This window comes from Xyrauchen texanus, chromosome 14 (genome assembly GCF_025860055.1).
Source record: "Xyrauchen texanus isolate HMW12.3.18 chromosome 14, RBS_HiC_50CHRs, whole genome shotgun sequence".
Lineage (NCBI taxonomy): Eukaryota > Metazoa > Chordata > Actinopteri > Cypriniformes > Catostomidae > Xyrauchen > Xyrauchen texanus.
Window position 1 is genome coordinate 30,212,608 of NC_068289.1, and position 18,844 is coordinate 30,231,451.

Sequence of the window (18,844 nt, forward strand, 5' to 3'; positions counted from 1 at the left end):
AGGTCTGAGTCTGGTCAGTACTTGGATGGGAAACTAAGGTTGCTGCTGGAAGAGGTATTAGGGAGTCCAGCATAGTGCTCACCCTGTGGACTGTGTAGGTGCTAATGCCCCAGTATAGTGATGGGGGGCCTTATCAAATCATGGTTTCCTAATAATCCCAATCCATGAATTGGCTGTATCACTCTACTCTCTCCTTTCCATCAATAGCTGGTGTGTGGTGAGCGTACTGGTGCACTATGACTGGTGTTGGTTGAGGAGACTCCCCTTGTTCACTGTGTAAAGCGCTTTGAGTCAGAATAGCGCTATAAAAATATAACGTTCATTCATTCATTCAATTTTCTGCTGATGAGAGCTGAAAACACAGGTAATCCAACATGCAATCACTGTTTCTTTCAGTCTTTCACTTTTGGTCATGCGCACATTCACATCACATGCTCAAAAGCTCTACCTTGTTACTACTTCAGTAAGGCTCCAGTAAAGTAGCAACGAAGGCTTGGGTTGTATCAAAACATGGCACTGAATCAATAGCAGAAGAAATTATACTCGCAAGATTATTTTACGGACGAAACCCAGAAAATGTCTATAATACCCTAAATTATGTCTTAAAGATTCAACTTTGTCATTGGCTCTGTATGTGTACACTGCACAATGAAATGCAGTCGTTTTCGCATATCCCAACTAGCTGGGGTCAGCCAACTTCATTGCTGATAAAATATTACACATTTTATCCACATAGTGTGTAAGTGTTCTCCTCAAAATAATTCCACAATTTTTAAATATCATATGGAAATATATTTTAAGATTATCTCCAAATTTTAATTGTATGCGTTTTTGCAATATTGAGCAGGACATATGCTGAAATCACCTCTGTTTTCTAAATGATCTTTGACAAATGAAAAAAAAAAAGAAAAATAAACATATTACACTGCAGTAGAAGAGTACATTTTATTTCACATGAATTTTCCTGTATATTATCATTGTAGGAGCCATTTGTGACATTTATGTTGAAGTTAATTTAATAACCCCTGCTGGTGAATCATGATCTTGCGGCCTTGGAAGGCCTTGGAACAGAAGGAGTTAAATTTGCACACCTGTGCCAATTAGTGGCATAAAGGTAGACAAAGGAGGAATCCATGTGTTGAACAGTTTTTTGGAATTGAACGTTGGAAATGCATGGACGCCAGCAGGCATATGGTTTTCAATTTATTTACTTGTCGGTTTATTTATCGAGATAATCAAATGCTATACTGGAATAAAACGAACAATCTATTGAAACCCCTGAGGCGTCCGAAGTGACTGACTGGAAGACACTACAATCATATTTTTATGAAATATACTGGTTTTTCACACCACCTGACCATATTGCTTTAGCAGTCAAAGACCATTGTTTGTTGAAGAATTTTACACATAAAATCAAGCATGTCAGTCAAAAAAGTAAACTTGGTGTTTTATTTTATTTCAATGAAGGAAAAATATCTGACAACAACAAGTATCTGAGTAAAAACATGTTTTCAAAAATTGTGTGTGTGTGAGAGAGAGATGGAGAATCATATGTGATTAGGACAGTGCGTGTGCTTTGAAATGTTTCCAGTCCTCCATCGTTAGTTTTGAATGATGTGAGTTCAAACGTTCTGGCTCAGAGATATTGTGCAGCACATCAGCCTCATAATAGAATAGAAGGTCAGGTTGATGAGGCCAGGTGAAGACATTCATCCCACCCAGCTGTTGCATGCAGCTCACTTCCACTTCTTCAACCACCACCTGGATGACCTGTCCCAAAAAAGGCTTGCTTTCATATCAGACCAGAATTAATTTGCCTTTCAGATCCTGCTGACAGTTGGTAGATGTTGAGGGGAGGGTTTCTGGGAGGTTGTGGAAATCTAGTGGAGATGGATCATAGCAATTGCAGATACTAGGTCTTACACAGAAACATGCAATTTCCCTATTCTGATTTGCAGCTGGCTCTTCAGATGTCACTTGGTGAACTTTCAGTGTACCGTTCACTGCTGTGACATTTGTTGGAACTGATTCATCATACTTTGCCATGGCTTCCTCAGATATCCAATAGCATTCGATGCTAGAGGGTTGATCCTTCAGGAACTTGTAAACTTCCTCAGCTGTTTGCAAGTCAGTGCCTCTTTGGACTGCTGTGTCCACAATACAATTTACAGCCCCTCCCACATTTCCATGCAATTTCTCACTGAAGTTCCAAGTAACCCATTGGAAGCAACACAGAAAAGGCAATGTGCTGAGTAGTTATTGTACCTGTATTTGGTCACTTGTCAATCACTGATGATATGGATAAAAACAGCAGCACAGCAGCAGCACATAATAACACTGTTATTATAACAGTAATAATGAAACAGCAGCACAATAATAAATATGTACATATTGTTGCATATTCCTACCTTTAGAATTTTTTCTAAAAGAAGTCCTTAACGAGGCTGGTAAAATAGAAAAATTTCAATGGACATCTGAGACAGGTGGTTTTGGTTTGGTTTGCTTCCTCTTCTGCTCCTCAGACTGCAGCACTTGCCTCCTCAAAGCTGCTGACGCCGAGCATGATGGTTTCTCCCGTCTCATCCAGAGCACTGGATATGCCGCCGCGAGATGTTTCGCTACACTATCTCTTTTCAGATTAGCGATGGGCATTCCGGCTCTTTTCATAATTGGTGTTAAAACAATTATAATTAAATTATTAAATGAAATTATACTCTAATTTATTTAAAACTGCATTGATTTGTTATGAAAAATAATACTATTAATCATTTGCATTTAAAGTATAACTTATTGTATATAAACAAAGTGCCTATAAATCTAACCAATCAAAACTAATACAATCTGAACAACATAATAGACAGGGCCACCGCTGGCCAAATTGATGCCCTACACGTGATATGAGCGTGAAGCGATCGTCAGTGTTGCGCAACTGCTTCTGGGTCCTTGAATAACGTATAGCGAGCGAGTAAGGGCAGCAGGTGGACTTTCTGGTGCCATCCTAGGGTAAGATGGTGCCCCCCTAGGGAGTTCATGCCCTACGCAAACTGCATGTAGGTAGCGGCGGTACTGATAATAGAATAATGCACCATATCAAAGAAGAATAAATAATTTGCAAAACCGCAGCATCCCACAAATTGAAATAAATGTAAAAAAGGATGTTATTTCACGTGTGCATTTAAAGTATAACTTTTCAATGTACATAACAAAGTGCATATAAATGTTACAATTCAAATACAATCTGAACAACATAAGTTGACTCCGCCCTCCCTCACGCATCTTTGGTTCATTGGTTGACACTGCGTGTCTGATTGACAGGAAGAACAGGTGAGGCTTTTAGTCTGAGCAGACACTCAGAACTAATGTGTGCGCTTGAGCATTTAGGCCTATATTATTTCATTTGTTTTTTTTTTCGTTATTTTTAAATCTTTTGATTATTCGTATCTTCATTTTTTTTTTATATTTGTATAAATAGATTCTGATATGCGAGCCGGCTCCCAACGCTCACCTACAAGAGCCGACTCGATCGTAAACAACCCATCACTATTTCAGATGCGGGTTTCCTGACACGAAGGACGAGATGCCCACCTGTTTCTGCCCTCTACAATATTTGCAGAACATGATGTTGTTTTCGAACTCTAGCCATGGGAACATGTGCTCGTAAATCATTTTTCCAGTTCGCACATATCTATTTTTGGGGGCAAATGCGAGTGAAATACTCGCACTGAAGAGCCCTGTCATTTTAGCTTATCGTGGCCCATTCAGCCCATTTTCTCAGCCTACCCACCGGCCCACTTGGTTCTCCCAAAGGCCAGTCCGGGGTCACGTTATCTTGGGTCACGTTATTCCTTTTACCTTTGTATTTTCCGTTTTTGTGCTCCACTATCATACTTTCTTTCGGACATTTTGCCGCTATGCCGTCTAGCAATAACAGTAACGTAAATGAAAATAATTGACCAGCAGCTGATTGGACAGATGTGACCCAAGTCACCAATCACCTAATTATTTTTTTTCTTAAATGTTTGTTATGGGCCAATGAGGGTCTTTTTTTGTTTACGCTGAAGTAAATTTAAAATAAAAAAAAACAGTCTGGCCAATCTGGGGCCCCTGCAGATGTAGGGCCCCTAGGCTCCAGCCTATGAAAGCCTGTGCATTAATCCGCGCCTGCTTACAGCCATAGTTCTCAGAGAAGTCTAAATGAATCCAGACTTCATCCTCACGTAGTGTTTCTTTCAGCTCTCCGAGTGTTTTAGTTTGATGGATCCAATTGAATTGATGTAACGTAGCTAATGCTAGAGAGTATAGCTTCTTGTTAAGCAAAGCCAACAGATCATCACACTTTCCATTTTGTGTCACTTTTGCAAAGTTAACAAACGTTTTCTCTTCTTCAGATGTGACTACCCTGGACCACTACCTGCCATGTTAGAACAGTTGTCTCCAAACTCAATCTCATTGTAACAGCACTTTGCACAGGTGCGATACGTGAAATGCTTGCTGGTAGTATCACATGCAATAACTGCTGGCAACTCTGAAATGCTGTTTGTGAGAAGAATGCCTTTCTGATGCAATCTGTCCACAAGCAGCTTAATATTGGAAGGCGTTCAGCTTTAAAACATCCTTAACCGAAGCGGTCAACATTACCTCAACGTTACCTGACAGGCAGTGCAAGCACATTAGAGGGCACCTCCTTAAATGCCTAAACCAATCGTGTCCCTGGCGCACTTTTGGGTTGCCTCTCTACTAAGAAGTGAATACTATAGGCATACAGCCGGGTGTTTACAGCAGAGACAGTTACGGCAAGATAATTACTTAGATTTTCATTGTCACTTGAGAACATGTCGATCGCTGAAGATATGTTATTATAATGTTTTGATTACCCATGATTGTGATAATCACTGGAATGTCCATTTCACTGAAACACAATGGTGAAATGTGTTAAAACAGCCATTACGCCGGAATACACATTAAAGTTTTTAAAAGTAGTGGCACGATTTGTTTATTAGACAACATTGATATAAATAAGATTTGCACAGAAACTTTGGAGTCCATTTATCCCGTGCTTGAAACAGTACAATACGGCCATTTGAAAAAACATTGTTTCTGTATGGATGCACACCTTGTACATTGTTTCCTACAGGAGTCTGTGAGACTATGGGGGGTGGACCTCCGACCCTCTAGGGGGGTCCGGGGCATGCTCCCCCATAAGAAAATTGTATACATTTTAAATACTTCCATCTGGTGCACTTTGAGAGCAAAATTAAGAGGCTAGTGTTGTTGTGCTTTTGTAAAAAGTGTACAACTTTTTGTAAACTTTGAAATAAATTGAATTGTGAGAAACAGCGCACCCAATTCTTCCCCATATACATGATGCTCTTCACCCCCAGCCACTGTGTCTGTGGTGCTAACTAATTTATCACAGGGCCTCATTTAACTTGGCATATAACTTGTTTATATAGAAAACAATTTTTTCAATGAATAAATACTACCTATTAAAAATGCTGTGCTCCAACCATTCTAAAAAGCATGGTACAAACTAGTGATGTCAGTTTCAGCTTTTAATCTTTTAACGTTACCTCAGACTGCTAACGCTATCTTGCTAGTGAAGCCGTAAGCATTGTGACATTATGCCAATTAACCTAGTAATACTAACTTTAATTTACGTTAATCATCATGATTGTAACTTTGTTTTCTTTTACTTCTTTTCTAACCCAACCAACCTGTATAGCTATTACATTATATTGTATTACATAACATTATATTATGCAACGGTAAAATATTTCTGCCTTAAATTCTTCACTTTCACACATTATTTTAAGGCACTCCGATTAACTCACAAGCCCTTATTTCTCATGATGTTAATATTTCCACAGAAATAGAGCAGGGAATCTACTCTGTCTCACTGCCTGTTATTAAACCTGCATGAATAAAGCAACAATGACCATGGATATTTGACATTACATGGCTGTTAAGTGAAATTTAAGTGCTTTGCGTTCACAAAATTAATAAGTTTATACCTAATGTGGAATGGCGGAGGGCGGAGCCGGGTCGTGATCCTACACACCCGGTCCCGTATTAGGCTATTTAAGCCTCCGTGAGGGATAAAGGTCGACTGCAGAGGATTGTTAAAATGTATAACACTGTGTGTATGCCGTGTAAAAATGCGGTCAGATTTTCACACTGATCTAACAAAAACGTTAGATGAGCTGAATGAAAATGCAAATTTACTCTCTGACAATAAGTGGCGCTTATACAGCAGAAATATAGCTGATACCCTGGTAACGCCAGTACACAAAGCAGCCCTGCACTTATAAACAATACTTTATTAGGCATTATACGGAGGTAAGATTAATAAAAAAAGCCATCGAAACTTTTCTGAAGACATTCAGTTCCCTTCAGAGATACATTTACATAAAATAGTCATTAAGGTATTGCATTCAAGGGCTTTAGTTAAAGTCTACAGAAGTCAGAATCACTATGAGAGCACTTGGATTTCATCACAAGTCATTCTTAAATTTTTGCATATTAGGGCTGCACGATTTGGGGAAAATGTCATATTGCGATTATTGAGGTTAATATTGCGATATGCGATTGCGATATAATAAACAATGGTATGAGTCAACTTGCTTTATTATCAAGGAAAATGCACAAATAGATCACTGATAATGCTGAAATGTGTATTTTGCAACAACAACAACTAGAAATGCACAGTGTTTTCAAATGAAAATAATATTTTTACAAAATTAATTATATTTGCATTACTGCAAACTTATTTTCTCAATATTACACCTAAATAAAATAGAACAATAAATAAGAACATTAACATTTTCACGAAAATAAGATTGTCCATACAAACTGGGACATTTAAGCAGGATGTAACATGTACTTTGTATAAACACTTTTGAAAAGGAAACTGGTACAAAAGTGTGGTTGGTTCAATCAAACCACTAAAACGGTTGTTGTTGTTGTTGTTGTGTGTGTGTGTGTGTGTGTGTGTGTGTGTGTGTATACAGATACACACAAACTTTATTGTTGTTGTAATTCAAATGTTATTTTTCACATAAGATTGATCTTATCATGAGGATCTCATCAATGAAGCAACACGTTGTAAGCTGCAGACAGCGAGGGTGAGAGACGAGCGTCTCCGTGTTAGAGTGTGCATCAGCCGGCGGAACTTTAAATCTCTCCCGGTCTAGACTCGCGCTCAGATTGGGTCTCTTCCACGACTGATTGAAGCAGTCTGGACCGCACAGAGATTTTGGAGTTTGTGCTTATTTACATGTCACACTCCCGTATTATATTAACTTTAATTATTGATGAAATAAAGATATATCGCCAAGCTGTGATCTGTGTTTCTGTGTTATTTTTTCTGACCACCAGTTCAGTGTCGGTCTGCTCGGCATCCATCTTCACACCGGAAACTCGCATGACATGACCGCACGTGCCACTCCCTAAACTGAGACTGGTCAACTTTTTATTAGCAGTGCAGAAAATGGGCAAACAGCTCTCAGAGAGAATGGGCTGTCACGTCCACACATGCACTTAATTATTTAATAAAAATCGCAGCATTTGCCATCATATAATCGCACAGGCTGACATCGTGATTGCGATATGATTAATCGTGCATCACTATTGCATATGAATTAATTAATGTCACGATATTTTTTAAACACATTTAATTACTGTTTATAATAAGTCATTGAAAATAATAATATAAAAATAATATAAAAAGTCAATTCAAGTCTCGAGTCGCTGGTTCTCAAGTCAAAGTCAAGTAATTTTCTTCATTTAGTCAAGCAAGTAACAAGTCCTTAAATTTGCGACTGGAGTCAGGTCATGTAACTCGAGTCCCCCACCTCTGACTATACACATTTAAAATAACCCCAGGATTTTGTTGACAGCAAGGCAGATGAGAGCAGTTCACAGGATTAAAAGGCTGTTGACAACTGAACTTCAAACAACAGAAACTTCAGACCCTTCAGTTTTCAAAATAAAAGCTTCCACCGAAATAAAGGCTTGAGGGTTTACCAGGACTGCATAGTAAGTCAATAAATTGTTTAATAAATAAATTACTATTAAATAATAATAATAATAAAATTATTATATTAATAATGATAATTATTATTATAATGCAATAATATATTTCTATAACAATTTCTTAACATTATTATTATTGCAATAATATAAAATGCAAGTTGACAGGGTTTCAACAAAATGATGATGAATAGTGATTGTGATGCGCTCAAGTGTGAACACACTTCCTAGAACAGTATTTCCAGTTGGCATTAAAGCATGGGCAAAACATGGTTTAATTTTGGTTTAAAGGAATCACATGTTTTTTGTCCTCCATTAACATGCACTCATCAACAGACACTCTTTACATGCCGTTTTTCTTAAAGAGACAGTACCTGTTTTTAACAAGTGTTCAACAAATCAATGTAAATACCAGTAAATAGTAAATAATTATGCAATTAAACAATAAACAAGCACCAAAATATTATATATGTAATATAATTTCACATTTACTGATTAAATGCATTGATTTGTTCATTTTCTAAAAGCTAAAATGTGACCAAAATGATGAAAAACATAAAATATAATTAGTAAAATGTTTGTACCAAAATAGAAGGTCGCCTGTATAATTAACAGCACTAGCTCGAAGATAATTTCTGTTAAATGTAAGTAAAAGTGACATTATAACTAAAATATACCCTTATGAGTCTTTAAACAAAATCAGAATCAAATCGAGAGCTTCTGAACCGGACTCGAATAGGGAAATCTGTATCAATACCCAGCCCTAATTATAGGTTTACCATTTCCACCAATTACCCAACTCTCTGATTTGCTTCCTGCATCTATCTCTAATCACAAATTTGGAGCATATATTCAACCCAATAACCAACCAAATTAAAAAAACCAAGGCCCATCAAGAGGCTTAAATTCTGTCTATCCTTACATTCGCTGATAAATACAGTAATGTCATGAGCATAAGCAATATAAGAACAAAACATTTGCCTTGCTATAATAATTTTCAAATGCTTCATAAAGGAACACCATCCATTCCCATGCCACCCAATCCAGTTGCCAGAATCATATCCATAAGAGCTTGCATTCAACCATCACAAATGTGCACCTGTTTTAGCAAAGATGAATCACACGTGGGTTGACTTTTTTTAAGAACAGTGGTTAGTGTACAGTGATGCTCACTGACTCCAAAGATGGATTTAGAGTTATAGATTTGCTTTTGACAACACAATTGTGGAAAAAAAGTGATTCTTCTGGTCAAGACTGGCACCCCCGCACTACTTAACTCAAACTTTCCATTGCTACAACACACTACACAAATCTGAAAGTCATTTCAGTGATCAAGTATGGCATCACCACACCACGTAACAAAACACTGTTCAAAATGTTGCTCGTCAAAAGCCAAATTTCTCTTATAAAAGCACAGTACACAACACAACCATTTTACTGTTTCTTATCATGAAGTTGACGTACAAACACCTAACCAGCTGTCAATCACAATGTTGCTTTCACATCTCACCGCAGCTCCCACAACTCACTCATTTCCACGTACATGAGTGTCACGGCCCACACATTCCCACACAGCGCTGTATCGTTTTAAACACACCGGGCGTTGAAGTGTTAGTTCAAGAGAGAGAACCGTTATTTTGTTTCGTTAAGGTCTACTGTCAAGTGGAATGACACCAATCCAATGCCTGATGTTTCCAACGTTTTTGTTGTTAATACGGAATGCACGCATTTCATTTCGTTGACAATTATTTATGAAGTAGTCCTCTCATCTATGTGGAGCTTAAACGTTAGCCTAACAGTGAGCTCGCGTCGGGTAAGATTTGATTTGACGCTGTCCGTTTAGCTAGCGAGGCCAGCGTGACACGAACGGCGACGACACCACCACATGGAGAGATTTGATCGTTAAAAGTAGGGGGGGAAAACACTTACACAGGCGAGGCCAGTTTTCAGCTTCGTCCCCGTCGTAACCTTTCTGTTCTCAAACAGCGAATCTGAGATTTGTCAACCTCTCCCTTCGTCCCGCAGCCATTTTTCTTCTCGGGTTCAACGCACACACCTACGCGCACGGGACGCTGTGACGTTACAATTGAGGGCGTTACCCTTTGCGCTTAAAGAGAACGCCGGTGTTCTGCTTATGAATATTAATTTCATGATGCCGACGTTACTCCACCTTCCTTGTAAACATATCAATATTACGTCATTAATATTCATAAGTTTAGCTCTAGCCTTAACTATATACTGCCATCAGGCGGTGACTTATTTTTGACAGCTTTCCCGGTCACTGCATAAGGGCCTTTATTATTTATTATTATATTATCTCACCAAGATAGTGAGCTCGTTGATTTATGTAACTACAGTTAAAATGACAATAAACAATGATAAAACAATGTCTATGTTTGTAAGCCCAAAGACTCAGTCAGCCAAAATAAATCTGTTAACCATCAATGACATAGTGAATTTAATCTTAGAAGTCTTTAGATATCACCCGTCTTGATAGAACATTTTTATAGTACTACTTTTATTATTTTCATTACCACTCCATAGAGTTTTCTGAATTCTGAATGGTTTACAGATTATCGAGCCAGGTGGAAACAGCTTACCTGTAGGTTCTCTGGAGAAATGTTGCCATGACAATGAGCATCACATAGCACCTGTGTTGTATGGGTGGGGTTGCTTGTTGTTATGTGGAGAGGGCTAATAGTTGTTTCCTTCATCAGTTTTGTAAAACTCCTTTTGCCACCCACTAGACAGATATTACTATTTGTAGATGTATTTGAAACACTATGTCTGAAGGATATATTGAAGTACTAATTGCTGGCTCTTTGAAAAGTTGTTAGATATTCACCTGCCCACACACACATATATATATATATATATATATATATATATATATATATATATATATATATATATATATATATATATATATATATAAATATATATTTATATATACGTATATATTTTGTTTTCTAGTTTTGTAAATATTATCTTATACATGAACATGAATCGCTGGGCAAGGCTTTTCACATGGCAACACATGAACAAGGATGGCAAAGAGGAAGAGACTAAGGGACAAGAATCAAATGAGAAGAAGAAAGAGGCGACTCCAAAAATAAAGTGAGTCTTAAAGTATTTTGCCGTTACATGTTTTACTATAATGTTATAATGTTCTAATGAAGTTGATACTTAAATGTAAGTACTGTTGCTCTAGAATGAAAATACTAACACAAAATGCCCTGTTCTAAATCTAATCTCTCAGCTGGAAGGAATGGGTAGTAGATCCATCTGAAGAGTTTTACTACACATGGTTGCAAATTATGATACTCCCTATCTGCTACAACTGGGTCATCATAATATGCAGGTGGGAAAACGTGACATGAGGCTGGGGTAAAGTTTTTTGCAGCGACTGTTAATAATTATACAATTACAGAAATATTTATTTAATATCTCATTTAAAGATTTTATTGATGAAAAGGGTTGATAAAGTTCCATTAACTAGGACTTCTAGGTGCTGCTATCAGGTCTTAAAAGTTATTTGTAACTACTAATGAAAAGTAGTAATTTTCCTTGCCTGCCTTAACATAAGTACTGATTTTTAAAACATTTATTTATATTATGTATAGGACATGTTTTTATGACATTGAGGAGATGTATTTGGCAACATGGCTCACCCTGGACTATATCTGTGACTTGTTCTATGTGGTTGACACAGTCATCGGGGTTCGCACAGGTTAGTGTGCATTTTGTCAGTTATTTATTGCCTTTGCATGTGGGGGAAACTGAGGATGGTTGGCACACTTTTCATTCTTTTTTGAATATCTATTTTGAAACAATCTGTAAATTAGCCCAACTAGGTGCAAATTAAAAGTAAAGTAGCCTACTTAGTTGAAAAAAATATATTAAATCTTTCAAAATATTCAATATTATTTTTTGTTAATTAATGATTACATTTATGTTGTTTATTGTGGCCCAATGGGGTTGGTTGGGACAGTGTTAGTAACAAGAGAGAACCAACACAGAAAATGTGTATTGTTAATATGAGTAATGATGATAATGTAATAACTGAAATATTACTGTATTGATATGATTATGAATAATAGATTATTAATTTATTTTGTGGGATTAATATGCAGTTTTTACTTATATAAACTAGTATAAATATATAAATCTTAACTTATACAAACTTGTATTAATGTAAAACCTTTTTCATTACAATAGGAACTAATTGTGTCATTGGTCTGGCTAGAACCATGTGTGTAGAAGTAATAATAACATAGATAATATTTCTTATTATTATTTTTCTTATTATCATAATACATGATTTTATGTTATGTGTGTATGTAGGTTTTAAGTTTGTAAATGGTGTGTAGGAAGGTTATGAATTGTTATCCATTCTTATGCCAAACAACATTAAAGTCAAGCGAAGTCATTTTTATTTGTATAACACTTTTCACAACATACATAATTTCAAAGCAGCTTTACAGCAAAATTATGTTTCAACAGAAAAATATGTAATATAGTTATGTTTTTGAGTCAAAATAGTGCACGGATAATAATGGCATCAGTCCATCCTCTGTGAAGTCCATCATAGTAGACTGAAGTGAATTCTGGCTGGCACAGGCTGCAGTTAATCGTCATCAATTAGCAACACGTGGTAGTGGGAATCAGACATCAGGCAGGACCGGAGTCGGACATCATGCAGGACCAGAGCTGGATCTGGCAGGCTCTGGTTACCTCAGGATATGTATCTCGAGGTTAAGACAGGGAAACAAATAGAAAAATATTAGCATAGATGTCATTCACTTTAAAACAGGATTATAGAAAATGAGATGGGTTTCCCATGAATACTAAATTGAACAAGTAGCCAATGTCGCAATGCTAAGATTGGGCTGATATGATCATATTTCTTGGTTCTAGTCAACACTCTAGCTGCTGCATTTTGAACTAAGTTAAGTCTATTTATGGAGCTTGCAGGACATCCTCCCATTAATGCATTACAATAATCTAGTCTTGAGGTCATGAACGCATGAATTAGTTAGAGAGCATGTGTTGTATCTTAGCAATATTTCTGAGATGGAATAATGCTGTTCTACAAACATTGGAAATGTGGCTTCCAAAAGACAAATAGCTAAATATAACACATAAGTTCTTCGCTGTAGAAGACGATGTGACAGTACATCAATTGAGAGTCAAATTATATATTAGCATCTTATTTTTTAAGTTTTTGGTCCAATAATTTTTACCTCTTTTTTGTCGGAATTGAGTAGAAGGAAATTTACAGCCATCCAATATTTGATATCATTGGTACATTCTGCTAACTTGGAGAATTGTGAAATTTCGTCATGTTTCGAGGAAATATGAAGTCAATGTGCCAACAACACCAAAGTCAATGTGCTAACCAACCCCACTTACACTCTTTTTTGTGAAATATGTTAGCCAGCTAGCATATCAAAGGCTTACAAATGTTATATCAAAATAAAACTGATACCATCACTAAAATTATTGTATTTTCAAAATCTCTTTTGAAAATGTCTGTAACATTTTAGGCAGATGGGTTTAATGTTTGTTTTGACATAGAAAAACTGAAAAGTTGTCTTCATTTAAAAGATTTTAACCTTTAAATGCATTGACAAAATCAATCAGCACATGTCAAGAGGGTAATTTAGATATTACATTTTTGTGAAATTAATTACAAAATTACTGGAAAACTCTGAACCAACGCTTAAAGCCAACCAACCCTGATCTCCCCCATTTAATTTAGAACTGTATTTTTATAACTGTAGGTCTAACTAAGGATTGAACTATGAGAATCAATTTGCCCTCTACAGGTTTTCTGGAGCAGGGCATCCTGGTGCGAGACTTGTCCCGTTTGAAGATGCGTTACCTGCGCTCCTCTCGATTCAAGTGGGACATCGCCTCCTTGTTGCCCACTGATCTGCTCTACCTGCAGCTGGGAATCCACACACCTCTTGTTCGGGTCAATCGCTTTCTGCGCACAAGCCGTTTGAATGAAGCATTAGATCGCATGGAAACGCGCACAGCCTATCCGAACACCTTCCGCGTCGCTAAACTGATGCTGTATATTTTTGTGCTTATCCACTGGAACGCATGCATCTACTTTTCTCTTTCTAATTACCTAGGTTTTGGTATGGATGAATGGGTCTATCCCAACATCTCTGACCCTGAATTTGCATCCACGAGACGCCAGTACTTTTATAGCTTCTGGTTTTCCACTCTCATCCTCACCACAGTTGGTGATACTCCGCCGCCCACGTGTGAGGAAGAGTATCTTTTTCTGATCGCTGACATGTTAATCGCAGTGCTGGTGTTCGCTTCAGTAGTAGGGAGCATGGGTGACGTAATATCAAGCTTGCGTGATCGTGACAACGTGTTCTTTCCCAATCACGAGCTGGTGAAGGGTTACCTGCGCAGCAGGAAAATCAGCAAAGAACTCCAGAAACGAGTCAACGACTGGTACCAGCATCTGCACATCAACAAGTGGGTCTTCTTTTTAGGCTACTATAGTAACTTGGCCCCCCAAAAAGTATTTGGAAAGTAGGCTTAGTGTATGAATGTGGTATTGATTAACAAAATCATACCAAGTGGTTTCAACCAATGCCAATTTCACTTATCCATTTTTCCAATTACATTTAGCCAACTGGTTCAATGTCATTGTTAGTGGATGTATGAAGTCCACTCAAGTTCACACAGGTACATAGCAATGTAAGGAAAGGTGTAGTTCATTACATTTAATTTACATGTTCCACAAAGTTAACAACCAGACACTGTCCAAATACTTCTACCTACAGTATATTTATTGTTTTAATCTGTATAATTTATTGAAGTTATTGTTCGTTTTTTTTTAATAAATGCCACTTGGTTTGATTTTTACTTTCAAATATTTCATTTTAAGTGTGGCTTAAAGAATTAGTTCACCCAAAAATGTAAATTCTCTAATTGTTTACTCACGCTCATGCCATCCCAGATATGTATGACTTTCTTTCTTCTGCAGAACACAAAGATTTTTAGAAGAATATCTCAGCTCTGTAGGTCCATACAATACAATGCTCCTTTTTGAAGCTTTTGGAGTTCTGGTCAACATTCACTTGCATTGTATGGACCTGCAGAGCTGAGATATTCTTCTCAGAAAGTCATACATATCTGGGATGACATGAGGGTGAGTAAATGATGAGAGAATTTTCATTTTTGGGGGCACTACATAATATTTTCAGTAACTAGTTATTAGGTGTAGTGCCCTTGGAGTAACCTGAGGTTGAATGTCTTCTTAAGGGCACATATTAAGAAGACATTCATGGGTCAACATTTGTGTGTTTAAAACCTACAACTTTTGAGTTATCTACCCTAAGTCATCCACTAGGCCATCTCATTCCTAAATCTATTGTTCATTTCTTCTCAAATCTCTTGTCTTCTCTGAAACAGAAAGATCACACGGGAGAATGAGATTCTTCAACACCTTCCAATCACACTGCAGACAGCAACTGCCGTGAGCGTACATCTGCCCACCCTGTCTAAGGTCACCATCTTTCAGAACTGTGAGAACAGCCTGCTAGAGCAGCTGGTGCTCAAACTCATCCCACAGGTTAGAAAACAGGTGGCACACCTGAAGAATATAAAGACTGCGGTCAGTTGAACTGAGACTCTCATGTTGTACATTGGCTTAGCAAGTTTTTTTTTTTTTGAAACTGTGCATTTTTGCTTTTAAATCATATATAATATCATCACTGTATCCTCTATAGGTGTATAGCCCGGGAGAGTATGTGTGCAAGAAGGGTGATGTAGGTCATGAGATGTACATCATTAAAGAAGGGAAGCTGGCAGTGGTTGCAGATGATGGAGTCACTCAGTTTGCTGTCCTAGGGGATGGAAACTTCTTTGGAGAAATCAGTATCCTGAATATCAAAGGTATGAAACACTAAAGGCCAGTGTAGTGCTAGAATCCATACAGTATTTCCATCAAAATGGTGTAAAGCGATTAGTGGAAAGGAGGAGGCTAGAACCGGCTTGACAATATAAATCATATTTTAATTCAGAACTTAAAATAAAAAACACAAATGGGTGCATGGATTGACGGTCTCAGACATGGAGGCAAATGAGAATTATCCTTCACCACCCGAATTGAGGCAAGTCACTACACCACCACAAGGACCTATAGAGGCACAGAATGGGGGGTTGCTTATGGAATGACCTTCAAACTCCAGCAAACCAGCTGATTCTCTTACTACTTTTAAGAAATATTTAAAGACGGGGTTGCTTATGGAATGACCTTCCAAACTCCAGCAAACCAGCTGATTCTCTTACTACTTTTAAGAAATATTTAAAGACGCATCTCCTTTTTGAGCACTTGACACAATCCTACAAATGTAGTGTCCTCTTTCTTCACCTCCCACACAGCAGAAACAAGGCATTTAATTGCTTTGAAAAAAATAGTGATGTAAAATATTCAGGGTTCAATATATGTGTAGCTCAATCAACAGCAAATGTGGCAGGATGTTGATTGGCCCAAAAATTTATTTAGACTTTTTCTTCCTTTTCTTTAAAATAGCAAAAATCTAGCATTATAGTGAGGCACTTACAATGGAAGAATGGGGCCAAATTGTTGGAGGGTTTAAAGGCTGAAATGTAAAACTTATAATTGTATTAAGTTTTATTAATGTTCTGTGAAAATTAATGTATTATTTGAGCTGTTAAGTTGTTTAAATCTTAATTTTTCTGTAATTTTAGGGTTTTAGGGGTTGTTGACATTACATCGTCATGGCAACAAAGTTGTAAAATTGGCTATAACTTTATACAGGAAAGGTTAGTAAGGGATTTTGTTACAATAAAATCACATATTGTTTATGTTTTTTGTCTAAAATTTTGAAACTGAGCATTTTCAGATTGACCCCATTCACTTCCATTGTAAGTGCCTCACTGAAACACAAAATTTTGTGGTGATGGTAAATGGTCTGCACTTATATAGCACCTTTTTAACCTTAACAGTATTCAAAGTGCTTTAAACTGTGACTCATTCACCCATTCACACACTCATTCATACACCATACCTAGCGCTAGCCTGACATTGGGAGCAACTTGGGGTTCAGTGTCTTGCCCAAGGAGATTCGAACCACCAACCCTGCTGAGCTACAGCTGCTCCGTAATCAATAGTATGCAACAAATGCTGTCGATTGAGCTTAATCACCTCATTGTCAAAGGTGTCATTTGTTTTATTTAGTTTTTCAGTAAAACACAAAAGGAGATGTCAAAATGTCCAAGCTTTTGTTTTCTGTACTAGCAAAGTTTTTTTCTCTCTCTGATTTTTGGAGCTTGGATTTTTAAATCACCATCTGCTCCTGTGGTATAGAACATGTTTTATGTAAGAAATAAAATGATACATGGTCAGAAAAATGTCAATAATGACAAGTACATTTTTTGGGTGAAATATTCTTTAAAACATTATGGCTGCCACAACATTTTTTTTACAAAAAATAACCAACATTAAAACATAATGACTCACACAGTTGTAACATTTACAATTACTGACAATCTCACTTTCTTTAAATATCTCAAATTTATCTTAAAGGGATAGTTCAACCACAAATAAAAATGATCTCATCATTTACTCACCCTCATACCATCCAGACGTGTATGACTTTCTTCTGCAGAACACAAATTAAGATTTTTAGAAGAATATTTTAGCTCTGTAGGTCCTCACAATGCAAGTGAATGGGTGCCAACATTTTGACACTCCAAAAAGCATATAAAGGCAGCATAAAAGTAATTCAAATGACTCCAGTGGTTAAATCCATCTTCAGAAGTGATATGATAGGTGTGGGTGAGAAACAGATAAATATAAGATATTCTTCTAAAAACCTTTGTTTGTGTTCAGCAGAAGAAAGAAAGTCATACACATCCCGGATGGCATAAGGGTGAGTAAATGATGAGAGTATTTTTTATTTTTGGTTTAACTATTCCTTTAACTCTCACAAATGCAGGTAACAAGTCGGGCAACAGAAGAACAGCTAATATTCGCAGCATTGGTTACTCAGATCTCTTCAGCCTGTCCAAAGAGGGCCTGACTGAAACCCTTCTTGAGTTCCCTGCGGCCAAGCGCCTGTTGGAGGAAAAGGGTCGTCAGATCCTGACGAAGATGGGCATGTTGGATGAGATGGATGAAGGAGAGGGAGATGTGGAGAAAACGGAGGACAAGGTGAAGCGCTTAGAGGCCAGCCTGGAGACTCAGCAGACCAAGCTGGCTCGCCTGATAGCTGAACTGGAGTCAAGTGCCCGCAAAATGATGCACAGAGTGGTACAACTGGAACTGCAGACCGAAGAGTGGGAAGGCATTGTGGCAGAGGGCGCACAGGAAGAGATGAAAGAGTATGAAATAGTGAAAGAGAGGGAGATTGGAGATGGAAAAGGGGAAGGAGAGAAGGAAGATGAAGAGGAGCCAATGAAAGAGGGGGAGAGAGGAGAGGGTGATGGAGGAGAGGAGAGCCTGGAAGAAAAGGAGAAAGGAGTCAGAGGGGCAAGTGATAACGAAAAAGAAGAGACAGAGGAAGGGGTAAAAAAAGAAACACATCAGGATAAGAAAAGAGATGGAAAGTAGGTAAACAATATATAAGTATGTACATAATTTCTGTATACCATACTATGCATGACACATGGATACAAAAGACAATCTGTAACATTATGAATGTATTTTTATGTGGTACATTAAAGGAAAGTGTATTAAAATGTGAGAGCATTGGTTTTTTTTTTATGTGAAGCAATGACAACTGACTCATCTGTAGCAGTTTCTTCATCTACTAATGGTTGG

General features: G+C 37.4%; 2 protein-coding genes across 3 annotated transcripts in view; one reads left to right on the forward strand and one right to left on the reverse strand.

The window, feature by feature from the left end:
* Positions 1–10,093, reverse strand: part of LOC127654991 (FHF complex subunit HOOK interacting protein 1B-like) — a 32,292-nt gene extending 22,199 nt beyond the window's left edge. For both annotated transcript variants that reach the window (XM_052142576.1, XM_052142575.1), the window contains exon 1: positions 9,958–10,093. The gene's annotated coding sequence lies outside the window, so the exon portion shown is untranslated. The remainder of the gene's footprint in view (positions 1–9,957) is intronic.
* A 930-nt stretch (positions 10,094–11,023) lies between these two features.
* On the forward strand, positions 11,024–18,634 carry cnga4 (cyclic nucleotide gated channel subunit alpha 4). Its single transcript, XM_052142946.1, has 7 exons — positions 11,024–11,145; positions 11,288–11,389; positions 11,652–11,758; positions 13,857–14,526; positions 15,469–15,628; positions 15,786–15,951; positions 18,021–18,634. The coding sequence occupies exons 1-7, from the start codon at positions 11,024–11,026 to the stop codon at positions 18,632–18,634; spliced, it is 1,941 nt and encodes a 646-aa protein (XP_051998906.1).
* Positions 18,635–18,844: the final 210 nt, after the last annotated feature.

Coding starts and splice junctions, on each gene's coding strand:
- cnga4 (XM_052142946.1), top strand. CDS start 11,024: ATGAACATGAATCGCTGGGCAAGGCTTTTCACATGGCAACACATGAAC. Junction 11,146..11,287: donor GAGGCGACTCCAAAAATAAA/GTGAGTCTTAAA, acceptor CTAATCTCTCAG/CTGGAAGGAATGGGTAGTAG. Junction 11,759..13,856: donor AGTCATCGGGGTTCGCACAG/GTTAGTGTGCAT, acceptor TGCCCTCTACAG/GTTTTCTGGAGCAGGGCATC.